This window comes from Chrysochloris asiatica, unplaced genomic scaffold (genome assembly GCF_000296735.1).
Source record: "Chrysochloris asiatica unplaced genomic scaffold, ChrAsi1.0 scaffold00020, whole genome shotgun sequence".
In the NCBI taxonomy this organism is placed as follows: Eukaryota; Metazoa; Chordata; class Mammalia; order Afrosoricida; family Chrysochloridae; genus Chrysochloris; species Chrysochloris asiatica.
In genome coordinates, this window is record NW_006408538.1 from 19,414,731 (window position 1) to 19,435,323 (window position 20,593).

At 38.1% G+C, this 20,593-nt stretch overlaps 1 protein-coding gene across 4 annotated transcripts in view; it reads left to right on the plus strand.

Moving 5' to 3' along the window:
- Window positions 1-20,593, plus strand: part of ADK (adenosine kinase) — a 647,845-nt gene that overhangs the window by 500,830 nt on the left and 126,422 nt on the right. For all 4 annotated transcript variants that reach the window (XM_006835925.1, XM_006835922.1, XM_006835923.1 and 1 more), the window contains one exon: window positions 6,606-6,720. In XM_006835925.1, coding sequence (XP_006835988.1) covers window positions 6,606-6,720 — 115 coding nt within the window. The remainder of the gene's footprint in view (window positions 1-6,605; window positions 6,721-20,593) is intronic.

Below are 20,593 nucleotides of genomic sequence, written 5' to 3' on the forward strand. Positions count from 1 at the left end.
AACCATTCGGCATTCCCATGGTCTGTTCGAACAACTGCCTCTTGGTCCATGTACAGCAAAGTGAAGAAAATCTAAGACACAAAGAATCAGTTAGTCCAAAGGACTGATGGTCCACTTGAGCCTCATGCTCCATGACCCTGAGACCAGAAGAATGAGATGGGGACCTGCTACCGTGACTAACAACTCTGAAAGAGATCACATTAGAAGGTCTTGGATAGAGTGGCTGAAAAATATTCTGATTTCTCCAGTTTTCCTTCTAATTTTGTTTTTCTCTTCCAGAATTTATTCCACAATCCCACATTGTACTTCATTGTCATGTATGTTTATGTATCCTCAAACCTATGAAAGTTTCTCAGTCTTTCCTTAAAGAGTACTTTTCAGTCTTTTTTTTTCCTGTCCTTACATTTAATCTCTTAATTAGATTGAGGATATGTATTTGTGTAAGAATACAACAAAACTGACATGTCCTTTGCAGCACGTTGTCTGATAACAATATGTGTTCTTGATGTTGTTCATTTTCATCACTGGTTAAGGTGCTATATATCAGTTTTCTCCATGCAATGTTATTATTTTTCCTTTAGTAAAATAATATACATGTTGTTTTAATATTTATATTTACTGTTCAAGACCTTCTAATGTGATCCGTCTCAGAGTTGTTGGTAGTGGTAGCAGGTCCCCATCTCATTCTTCTGGCTTCAGGTTCTTGGAGTATGAGGTTCAAGTGGCCCATTAGTCCTCTGGACTAACTGATTCTTTGTATCTTGTGGGTAGTAGATACACTGAGATTATGCAAATATCCTTTCTCTTCAAACTCTTCTAATTTTAGCAAGCATCTCTCATAACATCTTTAAAGATAAGTAATACTTTCTTAGTTTGATCAATTGTTGTTGTTATGTGCCGTGGAGTCAGTTCCAACTCATAGTGACCCTGTATAGGGTTTCTGAGGCTGTAAATCTTTATAGGAGCAGAAAGCCTCCTCTTTCTCCCACGGCGCAGCTGGTAGTTTCGAACTGCTGACCTTGCGGTTCACAGCCTGATTCGTAACCACTATGCTCCCAGAGTTCCTTAGTTTGATCAGTAAGGGAGGTATATTAACCTGCTGCAGGTTGCAGAGATAGTAGTGTCAGCTCTGTCATCTCTTAAGCCCCTTGTAATTTCCTCATGGTGCTTATTAAAATGTGCAAGCCTAAGTGTGGGTAGGAAGAACTTACCAAGAAAACAGAAATCTGGAAATCGAAATATATAGTCTTGGGAAGATAAAGGTGACGTTTTTGTGCCTTTTTATACTAAAAGTGAATCAGTTACTGAGGGCAAAGCAGTGACGCTTCAAGGCTCAGTGAGAAATGTAGATTAGGTGCTTACTGGCATGACAGTAAACCTAGAGTAAGTGACAAAAGGATCTTGTGTCGCTGTGGAAGTAGAAAAAATAGGAAAACCTTAACCATTCCATAGAGATTTATGTTTTGTGTTTGGAAAACTTTGCTTCGACCTTGAGTTGTCATTTTTATAAAATTTCATTTTAGGCATAAGAAAGATTTCTTTGATTAGATTACCAAAACTCTCAGTTAAAAATATGTATCTTCCCACAGAGTTGGTATAGGCAACCATGAAATTTCATTCCTAATTTAATCCTTTTACTTACTAAAAGAAAGACTGCTTTAAAAAAAAAAAAAAGAAAAAATTTAGTCCATGCATGTGTTCTGCTCCCAAGATGATTAAGTGAATGTGTTTCTGAGATTTGCCTCTTATTTTTATTAAATATGAACTACACTTAATCATAAGCAAGAATCCTATAGTCGTAAAATAGATTTGTGCTGAGGAGGTCAAGAGTAAGTATATATGTTATTTCAATTAAATGTGTATTTTTACTTAGGAGTGAATATATTGTTGTTGCATGCCTTTGTTTTAGCTGTTGCTCCTCATTTCTAATAGTCCCCAAGAACTGAGGGAATTTCTTTTCTCATCTTATCAGAGTTCAAACTTAGTTCTGTTCTAAAATAAGCAGCGTGTTTGAAACATCAGCAGCACTCTTCTGTGGCTACTCTTGTTAGATACAGTTTGGTCTGGAAATCATGTTAACTGTATTATCAATGTAACTAGCTCATTTTTATGAACTTTTATGAAATACCTTAAAATTTTAGTGAACAAACTACATAACAAAAAGTTCACTAGACATTGTCAGACCTAGGAAAATGTCATGGTTTTTTCCTGTGAAACTACTGGTCTTGGATAATCTACTTTGGGTTTTTTGTTGATACAATGATAATAGAAATCATGCTGAAATCAAGGGGGTAATGTCTTTTTTGAGGTAACAGGGATTTTCATACAATTATATGAGACTTAAGGAACTATATGGGGTCAAATTGACAACAACAATTCTAAAGATTAAATAGGAACTTTAGGGGGTAATACATTTATATTAATTTAGGGGGAGAATGGGAGATGAGAATGATTGTACAACTTGAAGCATGTAATCAGCGTCACTGAACTGTACATATGGAAACTGGTGAATTTGTGTGTTTTTTTTTTTTTAATTTTTGGTGGTGTATCTTCTCAAAAACAAAATAAATATACATATTTCTAATGTTGTGAATAAGGAAGAATTGATGCCTTTGAGTTATGGTGTTGGAGGAGATAATATTGAAAGTGTCATGGGCTGCCCAAAGAACCAATAGATCCATTTTGGAAGAAGTATAGCCAGAGTGTTCCTTAGAGGCCAAGATGGCCACACTTCTTCTCTAATACTTTGGACATATTGTCAGGAGGGAGCAGTCACTGGAGAAGGATATCATGTTTGGTAAGGTAGAGGGTCAGAGAAAAAGAGGAAGACCCCAATGAGATGGATTGGCCAAGTGGCAGCATCAGTGGACTCAAGCTTGGCAACAATAATGAGGTTGGCCCAGGATCAGACAGTGTTTTGTTCTGTTGTGCATTAGGTCGCTATGGGTTGGTACCAACTCAATGGCACCTAACAACAATAACTAATGTTGCTTATAACCATTGCAAACCATCTTAATTTGTTTTGCTTCCCTAGATTTTTTTCTGTCCCGTATATTACAATTGACTTTGTGTCATTAACATATATTGTGTCTCTGATATTTGTTTCTTTCTTCACACCTGTTTGAAACTTTACCCAGTGATAGAGTAATATAACAATAAAACTAAACTGTGGGTAGTTTTACATGATCTGAAATGATTGAAAAATGATTCTAAAATTCCTATGTTTAGCTCAAGAGTTAGATTTCAATTCAGAACATTTATGATATAAACTTCACAGCCTGTGTGGTGTGAAAATAGCATCAGAGGTTCTAGAATTAATTTGTCATTGGAAAGAAAATTGTATTTGGTGAGTGTTTGTAGGAAAGGAATAGGAGCTCTGGTAGCATAGTGGTTATGAGTCGGGCTGCTAACTTCAAGGTCAACACTTCAAAACTACCAGCAGTTCCACGGGAGAAAGATGAAGCTTTCTGCTTCTGTAAAGATTTACAGCCTTCAATACTACCCTATGCTGGGTTGCTGTGAGTTGGAACTGACTCCACGGTACACCACTACCAGGAAAGGAATATTTCAACCAATGCATGCAATGGCGAAAGCACTAGTCATCAATGCCAAGAACTTGTAAGACAGCTACCTGGCCAACCAAGCACTCCACTGATAGGTGAGCCAACCAAATGTGGCAGTTATTGAACAGATATCATCAATATCACAAGCAAGTAAGCTTTTGCTGAACATAATTCAAAAATAGTGTCAGCAATATGACGAAGAACTCCCTGAAATTCAAGTCAGGTTCAAGAAGAGCACATGGAATGAGGGATATCATTGCTGCTGTCAGATGGATCTTGACTGAAAGCAGAGCATACCAGAAAGATGTTTACCTGTTTTGTTATTGACTATGCACAGGCATTCGACTGTGTGGATCATGACAAATAGTGAATGATATTATAAACAATTGAAATCCTGGGCCACTTAATTGTATTCATGCAGAGTTTGTACCTTGGCCAAAGGCATTCATTTGAATACAACCAGGGGAATTACTGCATGGTTTAAAATCATGAAAGGATTCTATCCTTCACCATACTTATTCTATCTGCACTATATTCAATCTGTATTCTGGGCAAATAATCCACACTGGACTGTATGAAGAAGAGTGTAGCTTCCAGATTGGAGGAAAACTCATTAACAACCTTCTAAATGCAGTTAAGGGAGTCCTAGTTTGGAACTGTGGCTTAATGCACTGGACTGCAAAATCTGTTTGAACCTCAACGTCAGCAGTTCGAGCTCACCAGGTGCTCCTTAGAAACCCTATACAGGGTCTCTGTAGGTTGGAACCTACTCGAGGACACTTAAAAACAACACAGATATGCAGGTGGAGCCCTGGTAATGTCGTGGTTTATGATCTGGGCTGCTTAACTGCAAGGTCAGCAGTTCAAATCTACCAGTCACTACCCAGGAGAAAGATGAGGTTTTCTGCTCCCATAAAGTTTTACAACCTCAGAAACCATGTACAGGGTTGCTGTGAGTCCAAACCAACTCAGTAATATACAACCAACCTTATGCAGATTGCAAACTTGATTGCTGAAAATGAAGAGAACTTGAAGGATTTACGGATGTCAATCAAAGTATACATTTTTCACTATAGAGTACATAAAGAAAATTGGACCAATAAGCAACATCATGAGAAATAGAGAGAAGACTGAAGTTGTCAAGAATGTCTTTTGACTTGGATCCACAATCAACACTCATGAAAGCAGCAGTCAAGATATTAAACAACATATTACCTTGGGCAAATGTGCTGAGAAAATACGTCCTTAAAGTGTTAAAAAAAACAAAGTTGTCACTTTGAGGACTAGGGTGCAGCTGACCTCAAGCCATGTTATTTTCAATATTAATAAGGAAGACCAAAGAAGAATTAATGTCTTTGGATTATGGTGTTGGTGGTGTTTATGGGCCGTGGAGTCGGTTTCCAACTCTTAGTGACTCTGCTCAGGGTTTTCGAGGCTGTAAATCTTTACGGGAACAGAAAGGCCTCGTCTTTCTCCTGCGGAACAGCTTGTAGTTTAGAACTGCTGACCTTGCGGTTCGCGGCATATGGTATTAGGGTAGAAAATTGAATATTGGGCAACCAGAACAGCAGACAAATCTGAACAAAACATTCTAAGTACAGCTGGAACGCTCCAAGAGTGGGTGGCAAGTCCGTGTCATGTACTTCGGACATATTATTAGCCGAGACTGGCTAATAATTAGAGAAGGACATCATGCTTTGTAAAGTAGAAAGTTAGAAAAAATGTGGAACACCTTCAACAGATGAATTGGCACAGTGGTGCGCACCGTAGGGGCTGCCGCACCATCCGTGGTGTGCTTAATCATAGCAACAGTTGTGAGGGTGGCACAGGACTGGGCAGGGTTCCACTCAGGGGAACACTACGAGTCGGAGCCGACTCGATGGCACCTAACAACAGTGGGAAAAGGTTACCTTCTCTCTCCCCCCGCCCCCCCATTTCAGCTCTTTTGAATAATTTGGCATTATAGCAATTGAGACTGTTAGTGTAGGATCAGTACCAGACTTGAAACCACAAGGTTGGCAATTCAAACTCACCATCTGCTCCTTGGAAACCCTGTACAAGTTTGCTAAGAGTCCGAACCAACTTGATGGCACTTAATAGAAAAACATAGCGGATATATTATTCTAAGAGTCAGTATCATTATGCTGTGCAAATCTATCAAATAATTAAATTGGAGTAGATATTTGCTGATATTAAGGAATTATTGTTAGTTTTTTAAAGTATGATCATAGTTTTGTGGTTAAGCTTATTTAAATAATGGTGTTTGTAAAACATTTATATTGTTGTTAAATGCCGTTGAGTTGGTTCCAACTGTTAGCTATCTGTATAGGGTTTCTGAGGAGAGGCTGGTAGGTTTGAACTGCCAATGTTGAGGTTATCAGTCTAGTGCCAAAAACATTTATGTTGTTGTTGTTAAGTACCACCAAGTCTGTTCTGATACATAGTGACCGTGTACAAGGTTATGTGGCTTTAAATCTTTGTGGTAACAGAAAACATTGCCTGTCTCCTGAACTCGAACTGCTGACTTTTTTGTTCTCAGTCCAGTGCCTAGTGGATGATATCATGTAGTGTCCGGGATTTATTTCCGAACAGTATAGAAGGCTGTTGGTTGTGGTACTGATGAAATAAGATTGATCGTAAATTATAATTCAGACACCCAGAGAGGGAGAGGGGCTGTGTGCTGATGACCAGCTGGTCATCACAACCCTTTGGTTGGTTGATGATGCATGGAGGGGACTGTAACCATGGCAGTGACATGATGCATGATAGGATGAATGTAAAGCTAATGTTCTCCCATGTAAACTATCACATAATTCAAAATAAAATATTTTTTAAAATTATATATATATATATGATACAGCTTATGATGGTTTCTTGGAGGTCATCATGCTATTCTGTGTACTTTACACATGGTTTTCCTTTTAATTACTTCGTAGCTGCTAAGGCCCTGCTTTGGATCATAGAAACTAAATCCTTAGTGAAGTTTTGTGTTACTATACTGGTTATGTGATTTTTTTTGCCCCCTCTCCTTTCTGTTAATAGACTGAAGACATTAAAGAGATAGCCAGAAAGACACAAGCCCTGCCAAAGGTGAATTCAAAGAGACCGCGGATCGTGATATTTACCCAAGGAAGAGAGGACACAATAATGGCTACAGGTACGTGTGGAACGTGTGTAAGAGACCCTGAACCCTGGGTGCTGGTCATTTATAACAAAGTTCTGTAGTCCTCTCTCATAGTATATTCAAGGCGCTCTACGTTTTGCTGTTGTTGGGTGTTTTGTTGTTGTTTTTTAATAACTATACCTAACTTCTATTTCACTACAAAAGGTTTCACTTTTCAGAAGATAATTTACTAAAATTCAATTGAGTAGAACTATTTTGATTTTGTTTTCCTTACCTATTCTGGGTTTGAGATTTTTTTTCATCTGTAAGTATGTTTTCTGAAAAACAAATATATGTTATTTACTAAGAGCTTGTGCTAGAATAAAGTAAAATTATCCAACTGTGAAGAAATAAAATCCAAAAATAAGTTCCTTCCTCCAGTTTTCCTTCAAGAAGAAAATCTATTGCTTTTTCTCAGTATCTATTCCATCTGTTGTTGTTAAGATCCGTTGAGTCTGTTCCGACCTGCAGCAAACCTGTACAGGGTTTCCAAGGAGCACCTGGTGAGTTTGAACCACTCACCTACAGGTTCAAACTGAGTTTTGCAGTCCAGTCATTAGCCCACAAGACCACACCAGGATTCCATTCCATAGACACATAAAAATAGAATTAGAATTTCTTCTAGTAAACAGGCACTGTATTAATTTAAGTGATTAATATTGTCAATATGATGCTACCTACTACTACTTAAACCAAAATATAAACCTTTTAATTCTGCCAGGTAATTAGTTATTATAAACAGTAACAATTATTACCTGTATTCTTCTGAACACTGGATACAAAGCAATAGCAAGGAAATATAATTAAAACATTTTAAAATGTGAATACAAAGTAAAGTATGATTATAATTCTTAATTATTAGTAGAGATGATCTAGGGTGTATTGACTCAGAAAAGGAAATCTGTAAAGGCTAAAGAAAAAAAAATGTTGTAGTGAATGTAAAGTGTTTGTTGAGTTAAATATATAAGCCTGAACAGAGTTAAAAAAAAAAAATTACTGTCAAAATTTGGATAGAAGAGACCCTAGAAATAATTCATTCCAACTTTCTTATTTTAGAATTTATAAAAGCAAGATTCAGAGATTTCCTTTAAGAAATAGTGTTTCAAAATACTTCATTGAGTGATACATTGTGAAGTAAGGGTACCAATAAAATTATATTGGTCCTGGGTTAACAATGGTTGACTGTGGGTGATTGATAATGTGGGCTTTATTACATAGTTATCCATTTGTGCATATGTTGGAAAGTCTCCAAATTCAAAGTGGGGAAAAAAAGTAAATGAAGTTTTAAGACAAGATTCAGAGATTGAAAATGACTTCCCAGGATACATTGACATCCTTGCTAAGCTTTGAAATCTAGGAAGAATTGAAAGAAAGGGAGAAAAGGGTTCCTGTAAAGCGCATCATGTGAGCAAAGGCACCAAATGTAGTCTTGTATTGTGGCAGGAAAAGCCATGTTTTTAATTTGTAAGAGAGAGAAAATAAACCATGAAAGGGTACCCCTGAATTGATGATACAAACTAATACTGTCTTAGGAGTGGGCCCCGGAACTTCTTCTCATCCAGGAACTGTAGCGTTGCTCTCCATTTCTGACAACGCTGTTTGGTTGCTCTTGATGGCGACCCTTATTTTAAAGCTCCGTAGAGTCCAGGTACGCATATTGTACAAGTGTCTCTCGTTGTGAATTTGTATGATTTTTTTCCACATTTAAAAAAAAAATTAGCTTCACCATTCTGTGACTGGGTTTCTTTTTTAACTCATTTTATTCTTTAACTCAATATTACTAAATCTATTAAACCATTCTTGGGAATGCTTACAAGCAGAACTTATTTGAAGAAAGACATAGGCTAATCTTTGCTGTTTGTACCAGATGAAAATGAACTTAAATGAGAGGATGCTCTGTATCTGCTATGCATGATAAATACAAGATGGATAGAGAATCTGTTCAGTCGTGTCAGCTACAAAAGCAAACATGATAAATGTTAATGCAGTTTTGAGCCCTGGGATAAGCTATTCAGTGCACAAGCGGAGCTGAATCTCTTTGCTATGTTGTTATTCATGGCAGCCAAATAAATGTCAATAATAAAAGAGAATTAAAGATTTTCATTTCCCAGAGGCAGTCCTCTAATACGGCTTGATCTTTCATTTCATTTGTAATTCGTTCTCATGTCAGGATGCAATCATTTGCCAGGCTCTGGGTGTCATGTTAAGTCATTTAATAATGATTAAGAACATAAAAATGCTTGGCCTGTAGGGCAATTCACAGAAGAGATGCCAATTTGTTATTGTTTTCCTCCTTTTCTCTTGAATATGGATCAGTTTTTTCCCACCTCCTAGTGTTAAACTGGAGTCCTGGTGTGGCACTATATGATAAGCTCAGAACTGCTAGCCCCAAGCTTGGCAGTTCAAATCCCCCAGCCACTTCTTGGAAGACTTACACAGATCGTTTTGAGTTGGAGTTTTACTTGTTGTTGTTAGGTGCCCTCGAGTCGAGTCGGTGCTGACTCATAGCGACCTTATCCGCAACAGAATGAAACACTGCCCAGTCCCTGGACCATCTTCCAGTTGCTACACTTGAGCCCATTGCTGCTGCCATCTGGTTGGGGGTCTTCCTCTTTTTCGATGACCCTCCACTTTACCAAGCATGATGTCCTTCTCCAGGGACTTGGCCCCTCCTGATAACATGTGTGAAGTATGAGACAGAGTCTCGCCGTCCTGGCTTCTAAGGAGCATGCTGGCTGTACTTCTTCCAACACTGATTTGTTTGTTCATTTGGCGGTCTCTGACTAGAAGGACTTAACAACAGCAGCAGCAGTAAAATATTAATGGAAGATTGGTGGTGAGGAAAAATCTTTTACAAACGACGTATCAGAATTGCACAAGGCAGTGCTAACACACTAATTAGGAATCATTGTGCCTTTAATCTCCCACTGTAGAGTATTTTTAAAGGATCACTGCTCAGCTTTCCACATTTATCAATAATGTAATAAAATCTGTTTCCTTGGCATTTTATTCTAGAGGCTGGATCTCCTTTTTGAGACGTGGCATCTATAAACCAGGGAGTACCTGAGTGTCCCAAATGGTTAAGTGTTCAGCTGCTACCCAAAAGGTTGAAAGTTTGAGTCGGCCTAGAAACACCTCAGGAGTCCTGGTGTGGTATTGTAGGATAAGCACTGAACTACTAACTACAGGGTCAGTGGTTCAAACCACCAGCTGCTCCTTGGAGACCTTATAAGTGTTTCCTACGAATCAGCACCAACTTGATACTTAACCACAACAGAGGCCCTCAGAAGAAAGGCGCGGCAATCTACTTCTGAAAAATCAGTCCAGCTCTGCTCTGATGCCCACGTGGAGTTTCCCTGAGTCCAAATTTACTCTTTAAAAAATTTTTTTTTCTTTAATCTATAAACCACTTCCACTTAGTTTATAAATCAGTATTATAGTTCTTCTCATTTAAAACGCATATGCATCTAAAATTTCTTTCTGCTCACCATAGTATGACCGTACCCTTTTAATTCTGGGTATCCATCCTTTATATCCATCCACCCCAGAGATTCTGTACACATTAGTTATTCTCTCAGTAATTGGTAATACATATTTAGTAAACTTGTTTGGTAGCATAGAAATCAGGTCACTTAAATCATTTCTGTGTCTATAAATTTTCGAAAAACTAAGAATAGAGGCCTTGTTGGAGGCGTGGTATGATGCTTACAGGATCAGCACTGGACTGCTAACCACAAAGTTGGAGTTCAAATCTACCAGTTATTCCTCAGGAACTATATACAGGGTCATTATGAGTCAGAACAGATTCAACCAGCACTTACCATAGGCCTTCCTTACCTAATAGATAGCTCCTACACTGAGCTCTTTTTATATTGAGATTTTGTTAAATTAAGCCTAGTAGAAAAGTAAATACACATACCATATACATAAAGTGTTTTCTAGAAAGTTTGAAGAAGAATTTAAGTTTCTGTGCTAAATGTATCACTCTAAATTGGAAAATGCAGTAGAATTTCTGTTGTCAATTGAAAAACATTTTACATAACAGATCTTAGAAAACAATAAAATAGGTCTACTGAAAAATAAATTGTAGACTTTTCTTTTCAGAATTCTTTCTGGAATATTTAAATGTAAGTTTGCCCAAAGAAAAGAAGTAGTTAGGTTCGAAGTTTTCAATTGGAAGTCAGAAGCTGTCCTACTGAGAGAATCACTTACTGAGCTTATTACAGACCTGCCTTCATTAAAGCACCATCTCTTCAATCTCATACATCCCCATGTGGAGTTTTGGAATACATATTCTCAAGATGATGTACGAGAATGCAGTGACAGGTTCTATGGGGACAGAAGAAGATGTAGCCTCGTTTGTTGAAAAATCTCCCTTAGGTAGTATCTTCTTTATCAAGTGCTGCTATATTGAAAATACCACAAGTGGATGGTTTTGACAAATTTATTGTCACAACGTTGGAGGTTAGAAGTCCAAACTCAAGGTGCCAACTCTAGACTGTCTCTCGGTCAGCCCTGGAGGAAGACCTCTGTACTTTCCTTACAACATCTGTGGAACTGTTGTTGCTCCTTGGAGATCTCCATTTGTCTTTGCATTAATCTTCCTCTGGGTCTAGGAGGTCCTCATTGCAGGGGCTCTGGATCTAAAGATGAGTTCCACTCCTGGATCTTCTCTCCTGGTGGTACTGAGATCCCTCCTTCTCACTTCTCTCTCCTTTTATCTCTTACAAGATACATGGTGATTCAGGTCACATCCCAGGGAAACTTCCCTTAGATCAGATCAGGCTTCCGAGGTGAGTTGTTTTTGTTGTTGTTGTTAAGTGCTGTTGACTTGGTTCTGACCCCAGCGACCCTATATAGGGTTTCCAAGGAGCAGCTGGTGAGCTTGAACTGCTGACCATGTGGTTCAAACAGACTTTGCAGTCCGGTGCATGAAGTCACAGCACACAGAAAAAACAAGTTTGTTCCTTGCTATGAAGAATCCTTCCTTTCGCTTAGAATGTGGGGCACCTACATCCACAAATAAAGATCCAGTCCATCAAATTGTAGCAATTTACGCTTGCTCTCTGTATCAAACTTCTTTATCTTCATCTGATCGAGTTCTGGTCAGCAAGCCATCCAAACTATGTCAAATGGATACAGTTTGCAAGTTTGGGAGTTCTTGCATGGGTATTCTACTTCTGAGGAGCTGGCTGCCTCAATTCACTCTTAACTGTAGACCCCAGTCACTGTCCATGGCTCAGGAGTTCACATGTCTCCCTGAATTTCAAACCAGCCCTTCCTCTTCTCTCTCACCTGGAAGTTATCTGGTGTCTATGGAACATGATCGTCTTCATTGCTGCATTTCCCCCACTTTCACTCAAAAGTAGACACAGGTGATCACCAGCGAACATACAGTACTGTTGGTGTGTTCCCTTTGAGTTTCAGTCTTAGGAAGGAGTTTACATTGATGGGCTGACTTTTCCTGCCTTGATGGCTGCAAGGCAAACAGCTTGCTTCTTTTTGTCATAATCACCATCTGCTTTTTTTTAAATTAGTATTTCCTGCTGGTCTTTCTGACGATAAGTATCTTCTGTTCCTCTAGGGATTCTGGATTGGTTTGCATGTCTTTTCAAGTGGGAATGCCCCACCTCTGAAGGTTCTGAGTGGGGCTTAGGATTCCACCTAAGCCCCATACTCCACAGGTATTTTACAAGAAGCCAATTTCCCTGGACAAATTCTGATACCCTTTTAGCTAGTCCAATCAATTATGGGCTGAAAACAGGCTTACAAGCTTTCTGTAATCACTTGTCCCAATATTCCTTTCTATCCTACTTCAATGTCTATACAATAGTGAGCAGGGGAAACCAATATCTACGAAACAGACAAGCACCTGAACATTATTTCCCTTTTTTAACCCATTCAGATGATGTCCAGATCCCTGCATCACCAAGTTTTGTTGTTCCAAGACTCTGCATACACCAGTCTACTTCTGTCCCATTTAGCCCTTGCATATCTCCCTAGTTCTTCCCCTGTCATCCCTCTTCATCTTTCCCCTTCTTTCTTCTGTGCATTACCCTCCCCTCCTTTTCATGGCCTTCCCATTTTCCAGTCTGTCACGCATTGATCCCCTAACCTTTGAGTTACTGTCCCCTCCCTCCTACCCCTGGTTGCCATCAAAGAATTATTATTTTAGTATGAAAATCTTTTCCTAAACTTTAACAATAATGATCTTATACAATAGTTGTCGTTTTGTGCCTGACTAATTTCACTCAGTATTATGACCTCAAGGTTCATCCATATTATATGAGGTATTTTGCAACTTCTTTGGTATTCTTCAAGTAAACATAGTATTCCATTGTGTGTGTGTACCAAAGTTTGTCTACCCATTTTTGCATTGATGAGCACTTAGGCTGTCTCCATATTATTGGTATTGTGACTAGCCCCTGCAATGAACATTGGTGTGCATATGTCTACTCATGTCTTGGCTCATCTTTCTTGTGTTTATATGCTTTATTGTTATTCCTGGTGTGAGATGATATAGCATTGTTTTTGTTTTTTTTTTTAATTTGCATCTCTCTAATGTCTAATGATCGTGAACATTTCTTCGTACGTTTGTTCAATGCCTGAATGTCTTCCTTGGTGAATGGTCTGTTCATGTCCTGTTCCCATTTACAAATTGGGTGATTTGTTTTTTTTTCTTGTAGAGGTGTTGTAGTTTCCTATAGATTTTAGAGATTATTGCCATATCTGATATGTTGTTGCAAAAAAAAAGCAACCAATTTCCCATTGTCGGGAATTCCCTTTTTGCCCTTTTGGTGAAATCTTTTGATGCACGTAAGTTTCTAATTTTTAGTTTGTCTTCTGTTGTTTGTGTGTTTTTTGCTATGTTTGATTATCCCTATTTTTTTCGTTTATGGTCTATATATTTTTGGGATTAATACTTAGATCTTCAATCCATGTTGAGTTAGTTTTTGTTCACCCACAAACTTTAGCATCCACTGATCGGTCCTGTCTGCAACAGTTAAATCTTCTCTTCTCTTATTATCCATCTAATTATATTTATGACAGTAGTAAAAACATCAATCCACCTATTTTGTACATTAATGATGTATGTCTGGCAGTAACGAATGTCTAGGTGCAAGGCAAGAGTAATGCTGACTGTAATGGTTAAGGATATATATTATTTTTGCAGGGCCATGATTCTCAAAGCAGCTGTGTATTGATGTAATTTGGTACGTATGCAATGATGTAGTCATCCTCCATTTTCCCATAATGCTGATTTCACATAAATACTCAGTCTTTGGAATCTAACCTGATCGAAAAGTGATGTATTACTGTGATGGTCTAGTGTTGATTCTGTATTTTCTTGATTTTTTTCTAGATTTACTCACTTAAATTTTTCTGTAGGGAAAAGCTGTTCCTCTCCTGCACTTATTCATTCAATTACTAATATATGTATCCCATGAATATTTATTTTATTTTGGTGTTATAGTCCAGTATTATCACTAATATTTCTTGTTCCAAATGACCCAGCTTTCACCATTGAGAGCTCTTTTAACTTTATTCCTATGACCTTTCAACCTGTCTCCATTCCTTATTTGAACACATACTTACTTTTTGACACCAGCTGCTCCAAACTCATGCTGTATTTTCTCTGCCTAAGTCCTGTACTCAATCACTTCTTCTAGAAACTCTGGTTCCTTTTATTGAAGAATTATAGTTGGAATTCCAGATCTGAGCACTAGATATACCATTACTTCTAGTCCCTCTTGGCAGATATCGTGTGGAAATATATGTATGCATACTAATCCATGAGCACTGTAGGATAAGCACTGGACTGCTAACCATAAGGTTGGCAGTTTAAATCCACCAGCCACTCTTTGGAGATTCCATACAGATTTGCTGTGAGTCAGAACCAACTTGATGGCAATTAACAACAACAACAACAACAACAAAGCAGTTTCAGACACGCTTGCCCATACTCCGGTGAGAAACAGACTAACTGAAGGATGGTATTTATATTTAGTCTTATTTAGCAACATAATGTCCCGTCAAAATATTGTTCCCAAAGTTAACTTTGGTCCGTTCTTTTCTTCTATGTGGTTACATTATTCATTGGTAATAAATTTAGGTTATTTATTTATTTATTTATTTTAGAATACATTTTCTATTTTTGTTTCCTTCTATACCCTGGTTGGCTGGGAGGTTTTTTTTGTTTTTTTCTTAGACTTTTCACTGAATAAGCACTCATTCTAATATTTCTCTTTAGTTAGAATATTGTAGAGCTGGGAACTTTTCTCATATGGAGTTGTGTGTGTATAGTTTGTAACTGCTTTTTGTATGTGTAAATAGATGCCTAGGTGAGAATGGTATTTGCCTACACATTTATAGATATATATGTTGTTATTGTTAAGTGCCTTTGAGTCAATTCCGACTCATAGTGACCCTGTATAGGGTTTCCTAGGAGTGGCTGGTGAGCTTGAACCGCCGACCTTGTGGTCAAACTGACCTTACGGTCCAGTGCATTGACCTACAGCACCACATCAGAAATCAAATATATATGCAGTTGTTTAAATGGTTCCTGGAAAACGTATTCATCTTATTTTCGAACCCCAAAGAATCAATTTCTCTAAATGAAAGCTCTTGAAGATACAATACAAATGGCTATTTAATTAAAGAGGTATACTACCAACTGTTTTTCAGAGTAATTATTGTTTGTATCCAGTGACTGTTTCTTCGGAAATTCAATTAGACTCTAAAATTCATTTTTCAGAGCTTTACAACTTGGCAGCAAATTTTCCTTTTGGCTGAATTATTACATGGAAATTTTTGGCTCAGATAAAAATCTTTGGATGTGTGGCAGAAAAGTCTGATTCTGATATCTGAACAGCTAAAATTTTCTTCAGTTAAAAGGAATAGTGTTTACCCCTGTAAACATTATTTTTAATTCTTATGTTTAGAGCATTTCTAAATTTCAAAAAAGAAAAAAATCCAGATCCTTTTATTATTTGGCACTTAGCTATCTATTCAATTTGTATATTTTAATGGAGTTTCTGTGTATTCTTATTTTCTTTACTCATCCACAGTGAAAGAGAGGTTCAAAACATCTTTTGAACAGGTAATACATTCACACATTTCAGAAATCAAAAGGTACAAAAATCAGAACTGTCCAGCTATCCATTCTATGGGATTGTTGTTGTTGTTGTGATGTGCCATGGAGTTGCTTCCAACTCATAGCGACCCTGTACAGGGTTTCTGAGGCTGTAAGTCTTTATGGGAGCAGAAAACCTCATCTTTCTCCCACGGAACAGCTGGTAGTTTCGAACTGCTGACCTTGGGGTTCACAGCCCTATAAATAACCACTACGCTACCAGAGCTCCTTACTATACGGGAGGAAGTAGTCAATTTTTCTTTATTTGGTTGACCATACAACCTACCATCAAAACCCAGATACTTGTGAGAGTAAATGGGGTATTTATTACTAATTATACTATGAGTGTCCTGTATAAATTAATTCATGTTGATGTGCTAATCATTATAGATATCTAAACAAAGTATTTGGTAGAGCGAATTCTTGTACTGATTGAGATTTGGGGCTGTGTTATTTTAACATTTCTTCCAGTTCAGAGATTCTTGATCATGTGCTGAGAATATACCGGGTAATGTACAACTTAGAAAAATAAGTCTGAGAGAATCTGTAATCTTATCGAGCACAAGTTAGAAAGGCTAGACACATACAGATACAAATAAATTCACACCACTCTGATTCTACTGAGCACCTATTATATGTCTTACATGTATAAAAATAAACAAAACGAAACTCCTTTTCTTCAAATCTAGGCCGGGCATAGTAGCTACTAACACAGTATGAGAGTAATATGCTACTTTTGCAAACTAATTTTTTTCCAGAATAAGATACTCAGGAAACTTACACATGAAGTGATGTTCATAGTAGGCTTTGACAGATCCTTATAATTTTGTCAGGTTGAGATTAGTCAGGTATTCCAAGTTCATAGAATAATCAGAGGAAAAGGCATCCAGGCCATAATGGGTATGCTGTGTTGCAAGGAACAGCAATTATCAGGGAAGGCAGTATGGGTAAGCATGAGATGGTAAATGATAGACCTTGAATGCTTTGCTTGCACTCCGTATAGGGAAGAAGAAATCATTTGGGTTGAGAAAGATTTTGTGGTCAGTTTATTATCAGAATCCCATAAAAGAAAATAATATTTCTGTTTTTAAAGCCATGTTTCAGAGAGATTAATAAATATTGTTGTTAAATGACATTAACCCATAGCGACCTTGGTTGGCCAGTTAGATGTCTTCCGAATTTCATGGAATAGACATGTGTGCACCTCCAGCGCTGCATCATCTTGTTGAAACACTTGTTGAAACAATTCCTGAAGCTTGTATTTCACCAGTGCCTTCAGTGTGTAATTTGGACTTCTTTCTTGCATAAAGTTAGTTCTAAGTCATGTGGTGCATCCGGAAGTGTCTGAACATTGACTGATTAATCTTCTTTTGATGCATCCAGCATCTTTAGTTATTTTGCCCATAGAATTATTGAGTCCTGCAACTTCAGGCATAAATTTTTTCTTCTGTTCTCTCAGCTTGAGAAATGCTACATGTTTTCTTCCCTTTAGTTTTCTAAATCCAGGTCCTTTCACATTTCGCCATAATAGTTTGTCTTTTCAAGATGCCCATTGAAATCTTTTGTTGAGCTCTCCTACATCATCTTTTCTTCCTTTCCCTTTAACGACTTTATGTTTAAGAACAAGTTTCAGAATCTTTTCTGTCATCCCAATTGGTATTTTTTTTTTAAGGTTTTTAATTGTGGAATGAGTGAAAGTTTACCAACAGAGTATTTAGAAGACTCCTTCTGAGTCTTCACATCAAGTATCAATGCTATCCCCTCTGTACACAGCGTAGACAGGAACAGGCAACTTAGACATTGGCTACATAAAGTGAGGGGGCAATGAAGGGCAGATCATCAGTTCTGTAAACTTTCACTCAGTTCAACAAAAATTATACACCTTGTTTCATTACAATGATTATAATCTCCTTCATGTACCATCAGTTAACAGTATTTCTCTCTATTCACTTCAGCTTTTTTTGGAAAAAACACTCAGGCATATATAATAATTTACACCTCCAAAGGGCCATTCTACAAGTCTGCCTCCTGGCCACCAGCTCTGAGTCCCTCTCTTTCCATAAATTTAGAATCCTCAGCTGCTCCACACACACACACACACACACACACACACACACACACACACACACCCCGTCTCCATGACCCCATCTCTGCCTCCGTCTCTGGCATCGCGGCTTCTCTGGAAAAGGTCCTGCATTCTGCTTGTGCTCTTCTCCCTTGATGGTCCTAGGGTCCTCTGTTTCTGGACTGTAAGATTAACCACTCCCCTGTTTTTGTTACAAAACTTCTAACTTTACAATTGTGACAGTCGCAATTAGTCATGATAACAATTATTCACTGTTGAATCATACACATCTTATCCCCATCTCTTTTCACCAGACCCATGTAGACAAGATGAAAACTATTCAGTGGGGAGTCTTTCTCCTCCCCGCCCCCCCCAATACTCTTAAACTAGACTCCCTATTGAAACCTTGTATGCCAGTCACTTTGTGCCTTTATTGCCCCCTCACTTTATGTATCCAATGTCTATGTTGCCTGTTCCTGTCTACGCTGTGTACAGAGGGGATAGCATTGATAGTTGATGTGAAGACTCATAAGGAGTCTTCTAAATACTCTGTTGGTATTTAGAGTTACTACCTCCATGAGTATAGGTCAGGTTCATCAAACTGTAGCAATTTACCCTTGTTTCTTTTATTAAAAATATTTTTTTTTCCTTTTTTTGTAATCTTCTCTAGTCGAGTTCTGATTGTCAAGCCATCGAGGCTAGGTCAGATGGGTACTGTCTGTAAGTTTGGGTGTTTTTGTGCATCTCCCCTCACTTCATATCATTTGGATGCTTCACTCTCAGCTCTAGCCCTCTGTGGCTATGTCCTTGTCCATGGGCTCAAGTGTCTCCAGGTCTCACCACACTTTGGACCTACCAGCCCTTCCTCTTCTCTCTCTCATCTCCAGGTCAACAGACTGGACAACAGTCAATGGACTGTGGTTGAAATCAGACCATTTCTTCATTGCTGCCTTTCCCCATCTTCACTCACCAGTAGACCAATGTGGTCACGAGCAAGCGTACATGCCTGTTCGTGTGTTCCCTTTGAGTTTCAGTCTTAGAGGGGAGTTTGTCCTGAAAGAACTTGATTGCTTCCCTTGATGTCTTCCTGGCGAACAGTTTGTTATTCTTGTAGCAGCCAGTCATACTGACATTTTTGTTTGTGGTTTTACCTGATGATGTTTCTTTCAGGATGTATCTTCTGTTGCTCTAGGCAAGATGAAACCTATTCAGTGTTTTCAGGCTGGTCTGCTTGTCCTTGCTAGTGGGAATGTCCTACCTCATAAGGTTCTGGATGGGACTCAGGATTCCACCTAAGGTCCTATACTCTGCAAAGGCTTTGCAAGAAGCCTTTTTCACCGGTCAAGTTGTAGAACCCCTTTTAGGTAGTCCAGTCATTTGTAGGCTGAAGACGGGCTTACAAGTTTTCTCTAATCATGTTTCCCAACATTCCTTTCTATCCTACTCAAGTGTCTATTTTACAATAGTAAGCAAGGGAAACCAATATTCATAAGACAGTCAAGCATTTTAGTATTATTTCCCCTCTTCAGACTATGCCTAGATCTTTGTATCCCAGAGCCCTGTTGTTCCAAGGTTGAGTATGCATCACTATTTATATCTGTCCCATTTAGCCCATGCAAACCTGTCTCACTGTTCCTCTGTCTATCTTGTTCTTCTGCCTCCTCTCTCTTCTTGTATTGCCCCCCCAACACCAGTACTAGACACCCCACCCCAACCCCACTGTTGTGGTTTCCTTATATTCCTTTAACTCTTCCCTCCATATGTTGTTGTTGTTGTTGTGAAGTGCTGTTGAGTCAGTTCCGACCCATAGCTATAGCGTTTCCAATGAGTAGCTGGTGAGCTTGAACTGCCGACTTTGCAGTTCAAACGGCTTTGCAATCTGGCATATTGACCCACAGCACCACACCAAGACTCCTCTCTCCATATAAGATGGTCTAGTTTTATCCTTAATTACATTTTGCTTTCTTCATATATAATGTTATTGATGTAATCCCACACCTTATCTGGTCTTCGGTCATTGGTGTTCTTGAGATCGTCTCTAAATTCATATGGAATATAATCTACTCAAGGTCGTATTTTGCCTCTGATGGATTTATTTTAATGTTCTTTAGATAGATCCAGCTTGAACTTTCATATAACCAATAAAAAATCTGTTCCATGGTCAGCCCTTGGCCTTGTTCTGACTGTCTTGGGCTGTTCCATTGTCTCTTTCCACAAATGTAATCTGTTTGGTTCTTGTGTATTCTATCTCGCAAGATCCACATGTATAGTCTGCATTTGTGTTGTTGCAAACAGATATTTGTAATGAATGAGTCACTGGTTTTGCAAAAATGTATCATATGATACATTTTTGCAAAAAAGTGTCATTTCTGTACCAGGTCCATATTTTCCAACTACTGATCCATCTAGTTTTTTTCCAGTTTTTGCATTCAAGTCACTAGCAGTTGTTAATGCTGTTTGAAAGCATGTTTGATCAACTGCTGAAGTTGGTAAAAAATCTTCAATTACTTTATCTTTGGCATTAGTGGTTGGTTCATAAATTTGAATAATAGTCATATTAATTGTTCTTCTTTGTAGGCAAATGAGGTATGTGCTATCACTGACACCATTGTATTTGAGGATACATCTTGCACTGTTCTGTTTAACAATGAATGTACTTGTATTCCTTT